Source organism: Pollicipes pollicipes, unplaced genomic scaffold (assembly GCF_011947565.3).
Source record: "Pollicipes pollicipes isolate AB1234 unplaced genomic scaffold, Ppol_2.1 Scaffold_4002;HRSCAF=4701_pilon_pilon_pilon, whole genome shotgun sequence".
NCBI classification, from domain to species: domain Eukaryota; kingdom Metazoa; phylum Arthropoda; class Thecostraca; order Pollicipedomorpha; family Pollicipedidae; genus Pollicipes; species Pollicipes pollicipes.
In genome coordinates this window covers 24,520,853-24,537,717 of record NW_023596420.1, presented here as the reverse complement: position 1 = coordinate 24,537,717, position 16,865 = coordinate 24,520,853, and the positions used below count along the sequence as shown (strand labels likewise).

The 16,865-nt window shown below is 49.5% G+C and overlaps 1 protein-coding gene across 1 annotated transcript; it reads left to right on the top strand.

Annotated features, from left to right (window-relative positions):
• Nucleotides 1-3,981: 3,981 nt before the first annotated feature.
• LOC119093643 (glutamine synthetase) lies at nt 3,982-16,112 on the top strand. Its single transcript, XM_037216631.1, has 8 exons — nt 3,982-4,057; nt 8,362-8,629; nt 8,976-9,086; nt 10,009-10,125; nt 11,029-11,157; nt 11,969-12,168; nt 15,298-15,437; nt 15,620-16,112. Exons 2-8 carry the CDS (start codon nt 8,378-8,380, stop codon nt 15,760-15,762), a joined length of 1,092 nt encoding a protein of 363 aa, XP_037072526.1. The 5' UTR covers nt 3,982-4,057; nt 8,362-8,377; the 3' UTR covers nt 15,763-16,112.
• Nucleotides 16,113-16,865: the final 753 nt, after the last annotated feature.

Genomic DNA, 16,865 nt, shown 5'->3' with positions numbered 1-16,865 from the left:
TAGCGTTAAGCACCCGTGTTTTGGTCCTTTCTCGTGGTGTTGTTGCATAATTATCCATGAGTTTAAGATGCTTAACTAAATTGACATGCTCGGCTATTGCACAATTTTTAAGTTACTTGATTACATAAGTTGTTCAGTGCATTTGCGAGGAGCATTATTCACCTAGATAAGACAGTAGCAATAGCCCTTTTCCTCAGATAAAAACCAGGAGAATTGATATATAGGCGGGTTGATATTTCGGCAACATGCCTTTATCGAAACAATAGCCGAAGTGAATTCACTTCTGCCATTGTTTTAATAACTGCATGTTGCTGAAATACCTAGCCATCTACATCTGTATCCTCCCGGCCTTTCTCCGAGGAATAAGACTGTTGCTACTGTCGTATTTATTCGATGACAAGTCTAATTACCGTAATAAATAGGAAGAATGTATAACCTCTTGCATTATGTTGGCCAAAGCGTAATCAGTGTTGGGCATTCGAGCCTGTTATTCGCTTTCTTGCTTCCTCCTGCATCATCGCGACGTCCCATTTATCCGGGGCGGGCTGCATGTGCCAGCCATGGGTGGCCGAGAGGCACCCTGGGGAGAGGGACCCAACGGGGCGCCCAGCGCACGCACCATGGGGCCCTGAGCGGGTTACAGCGGGGCAGTTGCCCCCCCCCCCCCCCCCAGGCGCATGTAGTCCTGCCCCACCGTTTTCCGCTCTCCGGCATTCCATAGTCCCGAAATGATCATTTCGGGTCGAAGGGACCCTAATTCATACAATCACATCACCGAGTTCGAATCATGCATAGCTTGCACAATATCAGTTGAGCTCCAGTCCACGGTCTTTTATCTGGAAATCGTGCTCGCAAATGCCAGATATGAACAGCTCGACAACTGTGTTACATGACCTTGAACGCCGCATGTCCAGTGCAATAGCAGGATCTGAACGACGTTCTTATGGCGTGATGGAAGGTGGGCAAGTGCCTGTTGCCGAGAAGTTGATGGGTTGAAGTCTGAACCAGTGCGTCACACGAATCATAGGATGCTTCCATTCCGAAAGACAAAAAGTGCGGCTCGAAAGGAGCCACTGTGGTAAACGCCATAGGAGAGAAATCAAAGCCATGGCATAACGTTTCGTTGAATGCGCGGAAAAATTGCTTCATTTTCGCATACATTTTTGTCTAAGCAGAGCGATTACAGCTTTCGTAGCATATATTAAACGAACCATTTCACTGATCTTTATTTCAAGTGTTAAAGAACACACGTTGGAAAAATCAAGACAAATGAAATGTATTACTTTCATGGCAGTGATAAGGAAGCCAAATGAGATTACCCCGCAGGGAAGGCTAATTCAAGTCAAAATTCTGAGATGTGCGAAGGATTCCGACAAAACTGGTACCACCGGTAAAATCGTAGGCGTCTGATGTGACAATCAGTAAAAAGCACAACGAAGTTGGGATTTTTCCTTCCGGTAACTCTTCTTGCGTGACACTCGAGCGGCATGCAAATATTTTTGGCTGGATTCGACATCGCACCACATCTTTCAACTCAGCGATGTTTTGTCATTTACAATTGTGATCAACGGCACAATCATGATCAACCATACTCAGTTGTTCTCAGTTATGTTCCACAACACACCATGAACAATTCGCATTTACCAGCACTTGTATCAAATTGAAGGCAGAAGCCAGCTACTTCCATGAAATGCACAGAAATAAAGTGTCAAAAAATGTTTAGAATGGGTTTGTTGTGACTGTGGTGTAGAAAATGCACGTGCTGATATTAACAGGACAGCCACGTGCATGCTTTCTATCAAATTGTTGTTGCGCGCCTGAGGTGCACGTAAGTTTCCGTTAGATCGATGCATGTCATATTTTGTAGGCCATTTGAATATCATATGATGCCTTTTCTCGTCAATTTAGGTAATGAATGACCAATCCAACACAGAGCTTGACTTAAATGCGTAAGATTGCGCATTATCATATGACATCATGATCTGCTGCACACGGCCATGCACTTCTCCGTCGCAGTCTGAAGGCAAGATTTAATCCCGTGCCGTTGGATTCCCCCCTCCCTACAAAAGTTAACAAACGCAGCCGAAGCGTTATAAGGCACATTGGCCACAGGACTTCAAATAAAGCTCAATGTTTCCTCTGAAAGTGCCTCGAAACGCGCAAAGGATGTCAAAAACAATACCACTGCTCAAATAATGTCATGCATTTATTCCAATATCACCTTTCGTGACTGCTTTTAGAGCCACAGGTGACATCTTTCGACAAAAGAAGTCAGTGAAGGGGCAGATCATAGACATCGCCTTTCCTCGAGCCCGTTGGCTGAAACGCGTAAAATCCTCGCAAAAAGAATGTTCTTTTTTTTGCCGTGCAGACACCAAACATCGCGACTGAACCCAGGACGGTTGGTCATGCATGGGGCTGGTCACAGCGACAAGCCATCTCTTAAGCGCATACCAGAGATGATAAACTTCATCCATTCTGTGACGAACATTTCGCGTCCCTATGTGTGCAAATGGCCGAATTGGCGTGACTGGCCTTTGACGTTTTAATGATGTCAGCGTCAAGCAACGTGGAGTACAGACATAATTTCCACGTTTATTCAGTACACCTAAAAGACAAAGACGGTAGCTGACAGTAAGAATGTTCGGGCACCCAGCAATGCTTCACGCCTAAGAACGGTTTTGGTGTCAGTAACGGATATAACAATATGCGGTTGGGGTGTAAATGTTGAGGTGAATGTTGCCCTTGGCTATTAACAGCCATGAAACTTCGGATCAAAACACATGTCTCCCCATAACGCTCCTCAACTCCGCCCTTTTCCATACCGAGGCCTCACGACTTCGACCTTGTTTATACTAAAAAAGGTAATTTTCAAATATGACCACCTCTGATATACACGACGTCGATAGTCGGAAAAGAAGGCTGTAACCGTATGCGAGACGGCTGAACACGTGATACATGCCCGCTACAGCATGCTCGCTTTTGATTGCCTGGTGCCTCACGTGCTAGTGCAGTACTGCTGTGAGCATACGTATGTGTCCTTAAATGTCCTTCATTACAAGCAGTTGCGGTTATCTCTGTTGGTAAGATCGCACTGCTTGGATGAAGGGGTCAGCTCACGTTTTCGGAACGATGGATGCTTGTAGTAATATGCATAAACCTAAATAGCTCTGTAGCTTTGTGAACAAATGTGTTGCACATACTATCCGCCTCATGTGTGTAAAGCACCTTGCTAGTGCAGGTGCTGCAGCCTCGCCCGGGCCGCCTACACTCCACCAGTCACCCGGAGCCTGCAGCACACACAACTGGCAAGTGCTGCAGGTCACGCAAAGTCAATCAACGTGCAGGACTACATCCCAAACACAACGGGCAGCTTTGCCAAGCGTTTTTGATTCCTTATACACCGCGTTAGATGACTTCATCATTACCATCTATGACCATTCCAACTTTGTTTTCTTCGACTTAAAGCTAGTACCACAGTATTTCCCACTGCAACCGTCGCCGATTAAAATACACCACGGGTGTACGGCAGCGAACTGGAATGCCCTGCCTGCGCCAGTGGCAGCCGTGCGGGAGATGTAATCTCGAGCTCCGGAGAGAAGAAAAACACGATGTGCTGAGCTGCTCCCAAATGGTAACCGCGTAGCTTGGTCCTGCAAAAAGCGCGGGGTTCATCTGCTCATCTTATCCAGGTGTGAGTGTAGTTGGTCTCTCTAATGCAATTGTAAGAATAGCTGGTCCTGAGGGCTCACCAGACAGTTTCTAATATTCCTCAAAGCAGACACACTCCTTAAATGTCCTCTACCTCCCGCATCGCTCCGCGACCGGTCCCTGGCGGCTCGGCTGCATCACATCTCACCGAAACGTGCTCCATCCTGACGCAAAAAAACGTTTTAAAAAGCGATCCCCTCCACGGGCGTCGGGCGTCGTCCTGAACGAAGCTGAGAAGTTCGCCCCAGGCGAGGACCGACCTTCAGCGCCCTCTACAAAACTGCGGCCGGTCGACCACCGGCCTGACTGTGTGTCTGGTGGGCAGCTGCGTATCTCCGAAGGCAAGGTAGACTGTGAGCGTCAGTTGCACTGGGTTGGGCCTGGCCGGGCCACGAACGGACAGCGGGCCTTCATAACGACATCAAAGTCAGCCGCGGTCAGTTATACGGTTTCGGAGCGATGCACCTTAACTGGCCTTTCAATTCCACGTCGATAGTCGTCAAGAAGAGCAGAGTTGTGTCCGATTCGGAGAATGGTCGGACTCGTCTTCGGAATCACTCAAATCCCTATCGAGTGTATGTAGAATGGGTTTCTTGGAAAGCTTGGAATATTTAGAGTCCAAACCAGAGCTGAACTCATCCACTTCAACCGGAATAATGAGGGAGTGTTAGTGACGGAAGCGCACCAATGTTCAACTTTCAAAGATACGGAACTTGACGTGATGTTCCAGCATCTTAAGTCACCGGTTTTAAATAGCTGCAATTAGAAACCATGTGGACATGGTTCATACGCATTCTTACAAAAGCGTACCATCTGAGATTCTAAGCTCGCTGTTCTCATGTTACGTAAGAGCTCAGGGTTGATGTGCTCCACCGCCTAATGTTATGTAATGGCCCGGTTTGTGCATAATTTCTGACAAACTTCAGAAGGCATCAGCCAAATTATAACTGATAAATGCACTTGTTGTCCGGAATCTACCACTACCTATCCCGTTATCTCTGAGACAAGAGCCCACGTCCTTTTTGTCGAGGGTTTGAGCGCAATAATTGGTTCCTGTGAGTCTTTTTGCATTTCCCTTTCCGTTAGGCGGATTTTTAGTTAAGATTCGTGCTTTTCGTTGTTTTCGTTCGTTATGTTGTTAACTTCCTGGGTGGTACTCCCCATACTGGCCAGCATTATGGTACGCGCGGGACTGCATTTTTTCAAGAAATATGGCTTCTCTCGTCCGGTTGTACTTTTCTAACTTCCTTGCTTGAACTCTTACTCTTGTAACACTCTTCCTTCTGGCCGTCGGGGTAACTAGAAGAAAAGGCTTTTCAATTATGAGCAATATTATCATGATCCCACGGATTCCTCACCAACTTTAAACGGCCATCACAAGATTCCGAAAGCCCAACATGCGTTAATGCAATTGCAACTCCATTATTTCAAGCCATATGGTTTCCTCTCATGTGGTTGTACTTTTTCAACTACCGCGCTTGAACTCTTACTCTTGCAACATTCTTCCTTCTGGCTGTCTGCGTAGCTAGATGAAATATTATCATGATCTCCCAACGATGTCCTCACCAACGCAAAACGGCAATCACAGGATGCCCAAAACCCAACGTGCATAAATGCAATTATTACAGCTGGTAACTACCATCCGGGCAATTTCTTGTCATCAACCGACGTACTAGGACAGGCTGCAAATGTTGGCGAAAAACATTGGGTCACCTACAATATATGGGCTTTTATGAAACGGAAGTTTTCGTCCTTACATGAGCAGCGAGCTTGACTTGACTGGGATTCCGCAACTAGCCTTCCAACACTCACAGTGTGTCACGCATGCTGGTTCACCGGTCATATTGAAGGGAGGCCTTAGTGTTGTCGCTACACACAGTCTGACCAGTGTAACGATCAGACCCCTTTCATCATGAGTGGAACCATAGAGCCATACACCACACATACCTCGGAACTGTTCGCCAGTGAATGGAAGCGAACTGGTGTGAAGCCACCACGGCGTCCCCACGTGGCCCCCACCCTACATCGTCACTGAGCTATCGGCCGACATCGTCCGTGGGCCCGCCGGAACTTCTCAGCTGCTCACTGTATTCCATCCCCACCCGCGAGAAGCGCTGGTCTATGTGACGCGTAGGCCTTCCTCCGTCGCTACCCGCGAGGAGTCGTTGATTCAAGCATCTGTGAGGAATTAATCCCTTCATGGTAGGAATTCAGTTCGATCCGTGGAAAATTCACAGTCGCCATGTGCTGTCCAAAATACATGGACTATGCAAGATAGAGGAATTAACGTCAATACATGGACCAATTCAGTTCGACCCGTGGAAAATTCACAGGCGCCATGTGCTGTCCAAAATACATTGACTATGCAAGATAGAGGAATTAACGTCAAGACATGAACCAATTCAGTTCGACCCGTGGAAAATTCACAGACACCATGTGCCGTCCAAAATACATGGACTAAGCAAGATAGAGGAATTAACGTCAAAACATAAACCAATTCAGTTCGACCCGTGCAAAATTCACAGGCGCCATGTGCTGTCCAAAGTACATGGACTATGCAAGATAGAGGAATTAAAGTCAAAAATGAACCTGACTACGATGCGTCCTGCCTCATGGAACAAAATTCAGGACGCACACTAGTCATTGACCTGCTATTTTCCCTACAGACTGTTCATTGAAACGCATAGAGAAATACCTAGCAGGGGTCAGAACGTGATTTAATACCACACATTAGCGACATATTTGCATATTTGGTACGTTAGTTACTACGATACGATGCACACAAGAAAGCAGCGCACGACATGTACCAGATCAGAAATAATGTATGAGTAAGATATCTCAACATTCCTGCAGAAGGCCGTTTTCTGTAAGGCTTATCATAAAACACAAAGTTGTAAAACATTTAAAAGGGCCGGGGATCTCATGGAACCGTCGAAGGGACGGCCATTCCTCCTCCGGGCTTATATTTTGTAGAGGCGTCGGCGCGGGGCGGCCAGCCGCCGGCGCGCCATGGCGATACGGTCCAGATTCCGTTGTCCGTCCCAGTGTCCCTCCGGTTGTGTGTGCCTCTGTATCTATGACTGACCGTTTCTACAGTTGTGATGGTTTGCCTCTGACGGGGTCGGCGTTTTTAAAGGGCCGCTACCTGTTGATCGTCCTGGCGCGCATGTCCGGAGCGAGCGTCCGAGCCGGACGTGACGAACAAATACCGTGCTTGCTCATTGAAAAAAGCATCTTGCAGCCCACGGCGGATAGGGTACAACCGTGCGACGCGTTTCTCCACCCTCACTCGGGTCTCATGAAACATCTTTGTTCCTTATGCCCTTGCCTCTTGTTCTCTGTTCCTTGTTAGTCTGTGTCCGGGCTAGCTAATAGGAGCATGAATAAACATGCATGCCAGTGGCCCGTGAGAATCCCTATCACACTTATCTTTTTAAATAAAACGTATAATTTAATGGTTAATTGCAGCCTGTCGCTTTTCGGCAGCAATTGATATTCATGTTGCCTGCTCTTGATGCCGTTACCAGAAGCCATTTTATCTTCGCCCAGTTAACGAGCACTTGGAGAGAAGAGGCGAATCAAAAGCTTTAAGGTTCATTTTGAAGTAGTTAATTAGTGACTCATCTGATAATGCGGCATACAAGTGTTGACGATATCGATGACGCCGGGCTCCAATCTCGGCTGTAGCCGAGACCTCGGGTCGCTGACATGACCACTGCCGACACTGGCGTCACCAAGAAGTACGCTCGATTACGCGCGGTGCTGGTCCTTAACAAATTTGCTTGAGGTCCTGAGTTTTCGACAGTGGAATACTTATCACGATAAATTCTTTTCTATGTCTGCACAGAGGTCTTACAGTTTTACTCATCGCAATTTTTACAAATTTTAAGACGGTCATGGTAAATAAAAGTTTCAACATATATCGCTATGTTGCACTCCAGTGAGGGAACTATCACTCGATAGGGGGTCGCTTTGCCTTACCGACGCGGCCACCCTCCTCGTTCAGTTAATGAGGTTTCCTTTCTGACGTAAGATTATTAAGCATATATAAAGGGAAACAGAGGAGCCACGCAAGCACATCGGATCCCCAGGCTTGGTCTGACCGCGCTTGGCGATGGCCTGGCCTTAGGCCTGTTCTGGCCATCACCGGCCGTGGCCGACTGACACTCCCGACCACCTGCACGCAAAACTCCTGGTCAACTCTAAGGACCCTCCTGACCTGCATAGCGTTTCTGAAAAAGGCCAGCGGCCCTTTAAACATCCAGTGGTCATAAGAAAGTCGAGGACGCCAATGAGTCTTTCACACTCACAGAGGCCCATAACTTCCAATGGACCCCCCATATACACCGGGTCCTGGCCCCTGCTATTTGAAGTGCCCCCGAGTGGTCTTCAGGGGCTCAAGTGGCATGCCCCTACAAACCATCGGACAATGCGATCTTCCGCCAGTGGTACGTTGTGAATCGATAGGTGCAAGGTGCAATGCAACGTAGTGCAAATACTGGATGCGATTACCGCATGTTCTAATTGTCTGCTTCCCATCAGATCAATCTGGGCCATGTTAATGCGATCCTTGCACTGTCTACACCTGATTACTTGAGCGTTTCGCCAATGCCATATTTTGATCGGCAACACTTTCGTTCTGCTCCGCAGCAACAAAGGCACAGCCATGGCACGCGTCGGCAGCCTGGTGGCGACCAACAAGAGCACGCTACAGAAGTTTATTTCGCTGGACTTGCCAGAGGCGAAGTCGAAGGCCATGTATATCTGGATTGACGGCAGCGGCGAGAACCTGCGCGCGAAGACACGCACGCTCGACTTCATCCCGCACAATCCGGCCCAGCTGCCCATTTGGAACTTCGACGGTTCCTCCACCGGGCAGGCCGAAGGCAGCAACTCTGACGTCTACCTCTACCCCAAGGTGAGCACGGCTGGGCACCCATTTGCAGCTGAGGCGAGCCGATCCAAAGGTCTACCTCCATGCCAGAGTGAGCCGCGGTGGATGCCTGCAACTGGAGGCGAGTGACGCGGTGCCGGATGTCCTCGAGTGCCCAGACAGGAGCAGGACAGCGGCGTGCTGAAGCTGTGTCACGCTTCCCATTGGTGCAGTGATTGGGACGGCCGGTGCAACATCAGCCGCCGACCGAAACCTTCCAGTACAATGCAATATTAAACAGGGCCGTGAGGCGCCGGGTGCTGTCCGTGCCCCTTTCCAGTCACGTGACGGTGTAATGAGGAGGCCTGATCTGACTCCTGGCTGTTCACAGGTGATCTACTCTGATCCCTTCCGCGCCAAGAGCGACAAGCTGGTGCTCTGTGAGACCTTCAAGTATGACAAGACGCCGCATGTTACCAATCTGCGGCACTCCTGCAACCAGGTAACCGGGGTCGAGCTAGGTGGTAATGTTGGCAGGTTTGACCGACCTTCAAACTATTGTAATGCAGCTCATTCGTTTGAAGACACCCGTACCCAGCGCAAACAACGCACCGAGGCAGTGTGGGACCCGGCCGTGCGCTCAACAAGGGCCCGAGATAGATTAGCATTCAGAGGTTTTCAGATCGCCAAAATCAGCCGACCGTGGGTTGTTTTGTTGTTATTCTACACCACCTGTTATGCTACCGTCGGTCTATTGACACATGGATTGTAGCGCGATCTAGATGTATAAGGCGCTGCCTGCGTTCTTGTTGCCCGCAACACTCACAGCATCTCAGACTACCTGCATCAAAATACTTTAAGCGATGATGCAAAGGACGAAGAGCGGAGGTGAAATTATGGGACGAATACAATTTAAACCGTTAGGATCGTTTCGAAGTTTCCAGTTATGCGGTTTTTAGCGCAAGGAGACACTTGTGATTTCAAACGACGGCTACTCTATCCCAGTAAATATAGAATATTGCGAACTTAAGCTTAGTTACACCTTTCTCCAATCATGGCGTCGCACCACTATGGCTTGCAGTACTGTCACGGGGCTTCTGCATGACAGTGGTATTAACAATCTTCCATAGCCCGGAGTTAGCCTTCCGTACCATGACATTTGCCCATACAAATGCCACATGTTTGCAAAAAATGTGCCGTTATCAAAAGCATAACGGTGTCTGGATCAAGCGGGAATACCATAACTTCACAATCCAAGTTTCAAAAAAATGTCGGTTAACCTTTGGAGCAGAATTTCTCTCTTCCTGATGATTGCAGTTAACTACGAAAATACTTTTTAAAAAATCATGCTGTTAGCAATGTCGTCCCATTCTCGTGGGGTTTAGAAGCAAACGCGAGACTGACACGGCTCTTTGCCCTGACAGGTGATGACCGAGGTTGCCAGTCAGCACCCCTGGTTCGGCATGGAGCAAGAATACACCTTGCTTGACCTGGACCTGCACCCGTTCGGGTGGCCTAAGAACGGATTCCCGGGACCGCAGGTTTGTGTGGCAGCAGTCTTGGACATTGTGTTACGCACTGAGCCAGTCCCGACACCTTTCAGTTGGCCGTTTGTCGTGAAAGCATTGCTTACGACCTCAGTGCCGACGCCGACGATCAGTGAGAGTTGTCTCTGGTGCAGTGGGTATTTGTTAACAGCACCTGCTACTATCTGAACAGTTGGCAGGCGGTAAATGTTCAGCTAGGAGTGAACATCATTTTCACAGCCCTTATCAACAATATCACACTACGTCAGGCCAGATAGTCTCGGCCTAACAGATCCGCGTGTGTTCTGATGTAACACCCGCGGACCTATTCTACCAGATCCGCGGGCGTTATGGTGTAACACCTGCGAACCTGTCATCTACCGCTCCTCTGTAATCGGTGCCATGTGAGATGTGCCCAGTGGATCCGAATCGACATCGATTGCTTCTCTTGGAACGTTTGTGAACTCTACGTACGCAGTGATGGATCGTATCCGTGTTGAGTCATTATTTGTGGTTTCCATCCGCCGTACATCTCACCTGACCAGAACAGAGGCGGCAGGACCGCACTGCCGAGCCTTGACAATGGCTCAGCAGCGCGGCCGTGTTCAATTGAAAGATGTGTTCAGCATGCTCATATTTTGGAGCTGTGCCAATGGCAGCCGATACTGAGTTGGTGCCGATGGTACTGAAACGGCGCGTTATCAGTCAGTGCACGGCTGTCGGTGTCAGTACGTGTTGAAATGCATTAAGCGCATGGGAAGCTGGTACCAGTGACTACACCACTAAAACCTTGTCGGATCCGTGCCGGTAGGCGTGCATATTGGCTGGTGCCGGTATCCTTTTGTATGCAGGATCATTGTAACAATTCACCCAGCGTTACGCCTCACATCACATTTACAACGTTGGTACGTACTGCAGGGCCCGTACTACTGTGGAGTTGGCGCCGACAAGGTGTACGGCCGGGACGTTGTGGAGAGCCACTACCGCGCCTGCCTCTACGCCGGTGTCAAGATCGCAGGCACCAACGCCGAAGTGATGCCCTCTCAGGTCAGCTCTAGGTTGGATCAGAGGTCGCACTCGCTGCTCATAGGGGCAGCAAAGCGGCGATTATCCCGTCGTCCCCACCTCTTGTCACTGGTCGAAACACGAACATGCTCACGATGACCCTCGGTGCAGCGGTGCGTCCGTCCGGACGACGTCGTGATGCTGTGGTAAGACGACGTCATCGTGCGGTGCCCTGCTGGTGCGAGGCTGCGAACGTACGAGGCTGCGATCGTGGGCACCGCACGCACCTGCAATCTCGAGCGTGTTCCTGTCGTCCGGGGGTCAGCCCAGATATAGAGGACGGGCAAGGGCGGAAAGGTCGACAGATCCAGATCGAGTTGGAATTTGTGCCTAGGGCTCGTTCCGGAAGCGGACGCTGTCAGCGGAGCCGCCACGAACTCTGCTGGGCTCCGCGGGAGCCAGCCTGGGCCGTCGCCCGAAAAGCCAACGTTATGTAATGACAGTGGTTGCGTAACAACAGGTTTTCCCCTCGGGATGCCGGTCCAGTCACGGTTCAGTGTCGAAAGTGTCACGCGGTTAAAACAGATCACTCTAGGGTTTCGTAATTTTTACAGCGATAGGTGTGTGTTGGGTATTCCCGCGCTGTGCATCTGATCTTCCTCTCCGCAATAAGATGTTTGTCTTCTTTTGCATGATACAGAGGTGTTCACGTTTTATTTAGACCTACGTTTACTTTTTGGTAACATACTTCGTCCATGCATCCATTCTACCGTCCCTCCGCTCCAGCCCCACCTGCAGCTTCGTGTGAGCACCAGGGAATCTGCCTCTAACTCGGAGTTACTCGCGTTCACAGTGGGAGTTCCAGGTGGGTCCCTGCGAGGGCATCCAGATGGGCGACGACCTCTGGATGGCGCGCTTCCTGCTCCACCGCACCGCCGAGGACTTCAGCATCGTGGTCAGCATGGACCCTAAGCCGATTCCGGGCGACTGGAACGGCGCCGGCTGCCACACTAACTACAGCACCCTTGCCATGCGGGAGAACAACGGTATCGCGTGAGTGCCGCACTGTCGACGCAGCTTCTTCCGTCTAACAGCTACCTTCCACCTCCGTCTGTTCTCACCATGCTGCCAGGCGTCATCGTTAAGTTATTACCGCGTGCATGAATAATTAATTAATGGTGTGTTTAAAATATGAAGCGACATGAAAAAACGAAAAGATCGGTAAAAACAGAATAATATAAAAATAAGGCAAGAGAAAACTCAAATAGAACAGAAATTTCATACTTGCTTGGGTAACGAAAGTGCTTTCACGATATTGTTTCGACAGAAACATTTAAAAAATGACTTCGCGACTTTAGCACCGACAGCGTTTATAAATCATCGTTCGTTATCACAAATGGAACAAGTGTTAACAAACGAAAACACAACATGGGCACACGAATGCACAATAAGCGCACGAAAGCCTCTAAGTCATCGTTCCATTTTTCCACGTGCATGAATTTGTTCAAGTTAACGTCTGTGTTCTGGCCAATGCTTTGTGCTGTACTTTCCAACGGCTCGCCCATTCGTAACCTTGCCACCAGAATCATAAGTGTCCCCAGTGTTTTATGTCGCGAGATGTGCGCGTCTTGACGCTGTGCCTTTTCATTTGATTTCATCACGTACACAAGCACAATTTCTGTTCGTATATCGACACATGGAAGCTGCACTTTTTCCGCGCCAGACACCGGCGGGAGCTTCAGCTGGCCTGTTCCCGTGATTCACGCCAACGTGTATCCCGCTTCATTCAGCTGCGTAAAAACGATTCCCATCGCTCCGTTTTGTGCGCAGCCTCGAGGGGTGGCCTGCTGTGCGTCTGTGCGTGTCCTTGGGCCTGTTAGCCGCGCACCGACGCGTCCGGACGTCTGGGAGGCGTTCGTCGTGATGCGGCGTCCAAGGCCGCCGCTCGCGCCCGCCTCCGCCGCGTCCAAGGCCGCCGCGCCGTTGCCTAATTTGTCGGCGGCGCGGCCAGTGACGGAATAGCACAGTTTCGCCCGGGGCGCGACGGCATGGTAGTGCCCCGTGCGGCGGGCTGTTGGAAGCAGTGCAGTATCATTGCTAGATAGCTAATTGTTAAACAGGAACCGATGGACGATCGTGGCCGAAATAATCGCCGCATTTTTTTTGCCGGCCTCTTTAAGCTTTGTACTGTATCATCATCTGTGCATATGTGCTTTATCTGTAAGCATTATGCAGATACACACACACACAGGCACCCGGCCGCATGGACCAGAATAGTTAGTAAGGCAAGAGAATTTGACTGCAGGAGCCCTCCCCGTAAGCCTGCCAGGCTGGGAGGTACCCGGCATCGACTGTGAAATATGCGCCCCGAAGTTTGTTCTTTTGTGCGCTCCTCGGAGAACCTTACCTGGTGCGAGATTAAACAGGGTGACGCTTATCAGTCAGTCCCCTACACACGGGGACGGGGTAATTCTTTCCTGAAGAATTGCTCAGCCTTTGAAGGATTTGAGCTCGATCAGTCGCTGGAACTGCCGTTATCTGAAGGTGTCTGCATTAGAACCAATTTTGTTCTGATCTTTGTGCCTTAAGAGGTACTTAGTGTTCCACCAAGCACGCAGTCTCGTAATTCAGAGTGCAAGCTATGGATAAGTAACAAGGATTCAAGGCCTCACGCACGATTCCATCCTGTATAAGGCCGGCGCCAACGTCCCCAGGGGCTTGGAATTAATTACATCCTGCGGCCTCGAATCTCACTGCCTTTTCTGAAATCTGATATCAACAAGGACAAGACCGGTGTAGCTGAATAATCACAAAGTTTTGTGATCGGGAGGAATGCAAATTTACATGTCTGTATGACATTCGGTAACAGGAAACAGCGCTTCGGCAGATCCGGTGTTATTGTTTGGAGGTCACAACCTCATTCACTGGCGTGGTACAACTCGCACATGGAGGCGCCGGCTTCTTGAGAATTGCTGCCATCTGGAAGATGAATCAAGGCTGGCATATGGTGCTGTTGGTGGAGAGAGAGAGAGAGAGGAGAGGAGAGAGCGAGAGGAGAGAGAGAGAGAGAGAGAGGAGAGAGAGAGAGAGAGAGGCGAGAGGAGAGAGAGAGAGAGAGAGAGAGAGAAGAGAGAGGAGAGAGAGAGGAGAGCGAGAGAGAGAGAGAGAGAGAGGAGAGGAGAGAGAGAGAGAGAGAGAGAGAGAGAAGAGAGAGAGAGAGAGGGAGGAGAGAGGAGGGAGAGAGGAGAGAGAGAGAGAGAGAGAGAGAGAGAGAGAGGAGAGAGGAGAGGAGAGAGAGAGAGAGAGAGAGAGAGGAGAGAGGGAGAGAGAGGAGAGAGAGAGAGAGAGGAGAGAGAGAGAGAGAGAATCGAGCTCGTCGGCTCCACATATGACATGACGCCGGACAAGCAAATAATTCGTTAAACCTTGAACCACAATGAATCTCTTCGCTGTCAATTTGCGACCTCGTTACTAGTGAGCTAGCGGAAGGCTGAAAGGAAATGCCACTTACCTGATAAGGACGTCTCTGTTTGCTTCATCCTCTTTTCTGTCACTCTTTATGACCTCCTTTCTGTCGTTCTCTATGGCGCAAGAAACCAGCCAACACCGAAGGTGTGTTAGCACAACCGTTCAACCAGGTACTTTTCCTACAGTCCCATAAGGTTCACATGGTCAATGTAGGCCTGCTTTTCACACAGCTATAAACCGAATCATATTCCGCTGAAGTTGTTTGATAGCAGCTAAAATATTCTCTCGATGCAAACATTGCACATCTCATTGAGAGTTTCTTGCAATACTTTTTGACATATTATTTCATTAAGTTTACAATACATTCACTATTGGCATTTGCGCCACGCCGCTTTCAGTTGCAGGTTGTCAACTGTTGAGTGTAAAACCATGTGTTGAAAATGTGAAGTGTTTAGGTGCGAGCCTTCACTGCACATCTAGTGCACTTCTAGCATCATACTGCATTTATGTTCTAACCTCCGCTCTACCTGGCATCTTTTACACAACCTGACAGACCGCCAAGTTTGAACAGCGTGACATGACAAACTGAGCGAGATGTTTCTGTGGTTTCCGCCTGAAACGCCAGAAACTCACGCTATCTACCAAGCTGGCTGCAGAGCATGGCGTGTAACCAATCCAGTGACGTCACTGATCTTCCGTTCCCCTTGATTCCAGTGCTATCGAGGAGGCGATCAAAAAGCTGGGATCGGTTCACGATGACCACATCAAGTGCTACGACCCCAAGGGAGGTTCTGACAACGCCCGCCGGCTGACGGGGCTGCACGAGACCTCGGCCATCACCGACTTCTCGGCAGGTCAGGACCAAACACGGCTCACCATGCCATCGGCCAGTCACTGATCATATCGGCCGCGACACCGGCCTCTAAGCCTTGTATGAAATGGGATTATGATGGACAATGTCCTCAGGACAGGAGCGACCCTCCACTTACGTCGCTCCTCGTTCGTCTGTGATGGCACGCGCCCCGTGCGTTTGCAGGCGTGGCCAACCGCGGCGCCAGCATCCGCATCCCGCGTCAGGTGGCCGAGGAGGGCAAGGGCTACCTGGAGGACCGGCGGCCAAGCTCCAACTGCGACCCGTACGCCGTCACCGAGATCATCTGTCGCACCACGTGCCTTTAGAGCGGTCACGCGGCGTCCAGGACGGGGCCGCGACCGTGACGGCGTGAAGAGCGAGGCCAGGGCCTTAGTGGGTGGATAGTAGGTATATGACGTGGTATATGCCACACCTTGTTGAGTGGATTTCTATACGGATTTACCCTAAGATCAAACTGCTCAGGGTTTGTTGACATTTATGCCTCTTATTCTGTTAAATATTGACTTACTTGTTTGGTGCTGTGTGTGTGACAGTTGCATAACCATTTACATCCGGTTGTCGACGCTCATATCATATGCGTATGCGTTCTGTTAACTCGTTCGTAAAGAATGACCACCATCTTTACCATTTTGAATCAATATACCTCAGGCTTATATCTCAGCGTTTAGTCAGCTTCTTTTACGATCAAAGATGATGTTCGAACTCAGAATAAAAATGGCTTTCTTTCCTTGCCACCGACTACCGGCTAAAACCTCCAGTCACTGAAATGGCAGGATGCGGTCCGCAAATCCTGGACTTCAAAAAGCCCCTCCGATCGTCATAGACTCGACAGATTTTAGGACCGTAATGCCGTAAGGTCCTTTCGCGACGCGAAACGAGCATCACTGACTGAAGCACTACCACCATGAAGAGACTCGGAAAACACAATCAAATTGAGTTAGTCACTTGAGGACCCGCACGAACAAACGTTCAATGCATTGCATTATCCCCCGTCCATGAGCTCAGCAAGCTGTTCTGAGCGGATACCTGTGCACAAATCAGCCAATCGCAAGGTGAAAAACGATCAATGGCAAATACAGGATGGTGCTTTTTATTATAAAATGAGAAGGCTAAACAAAGGGCAAGCTCTCGGCCTCAAGCCGCTACAAACAATAGCTTATTTTAGCCCTTTGCAATGCTCGTATGACTTCCCACGCTTAGAGTCTCTTCAGTGACCAATTATGGAGATGTGCGGACGTTATTCAGCACCAGGAATAAGCCAGGAGATGTTTCAGCTTATGCGGTCAAAGTTCATTGCGCACGTTCATTGACCAATTAGCGCAAGATAATTTACGTTTCCAGTCCTTTTTCCAAAAGTTTTTTTTTTTGCGAGCTAGAAGCTGCATTCGTAAGAACGCCTGTTGCGACG

What these genes read in the sequence shown, in the direction of transcription:
- LOC119093643 (XM_037216631.1), top strand. Translation starts at nt 8,378, where the DNA reads ATGGCACGCGTCGGCAGCCTGGTGGCGACCAACAAGAGCACGCTACAG. An exon ending in TGCGGCACTCCTGCAACCAG is followed by an intron (nt 9,087 to 10,008) that starts GTAACCGGGGTC and finishes TTGCCCTGACAG; the next exon opens with GTGATGACCGAGGTTGCCAG. An exon ending in CCGAAGTGATGCCCTCTCAG is followed by an intron (nt 11,158 to 11,968) that starts GTCAGCTCTAGG and finishes TCGCGTTCACAG; the next exon opens with TGGGAGTTCCAGGTGGGTCC.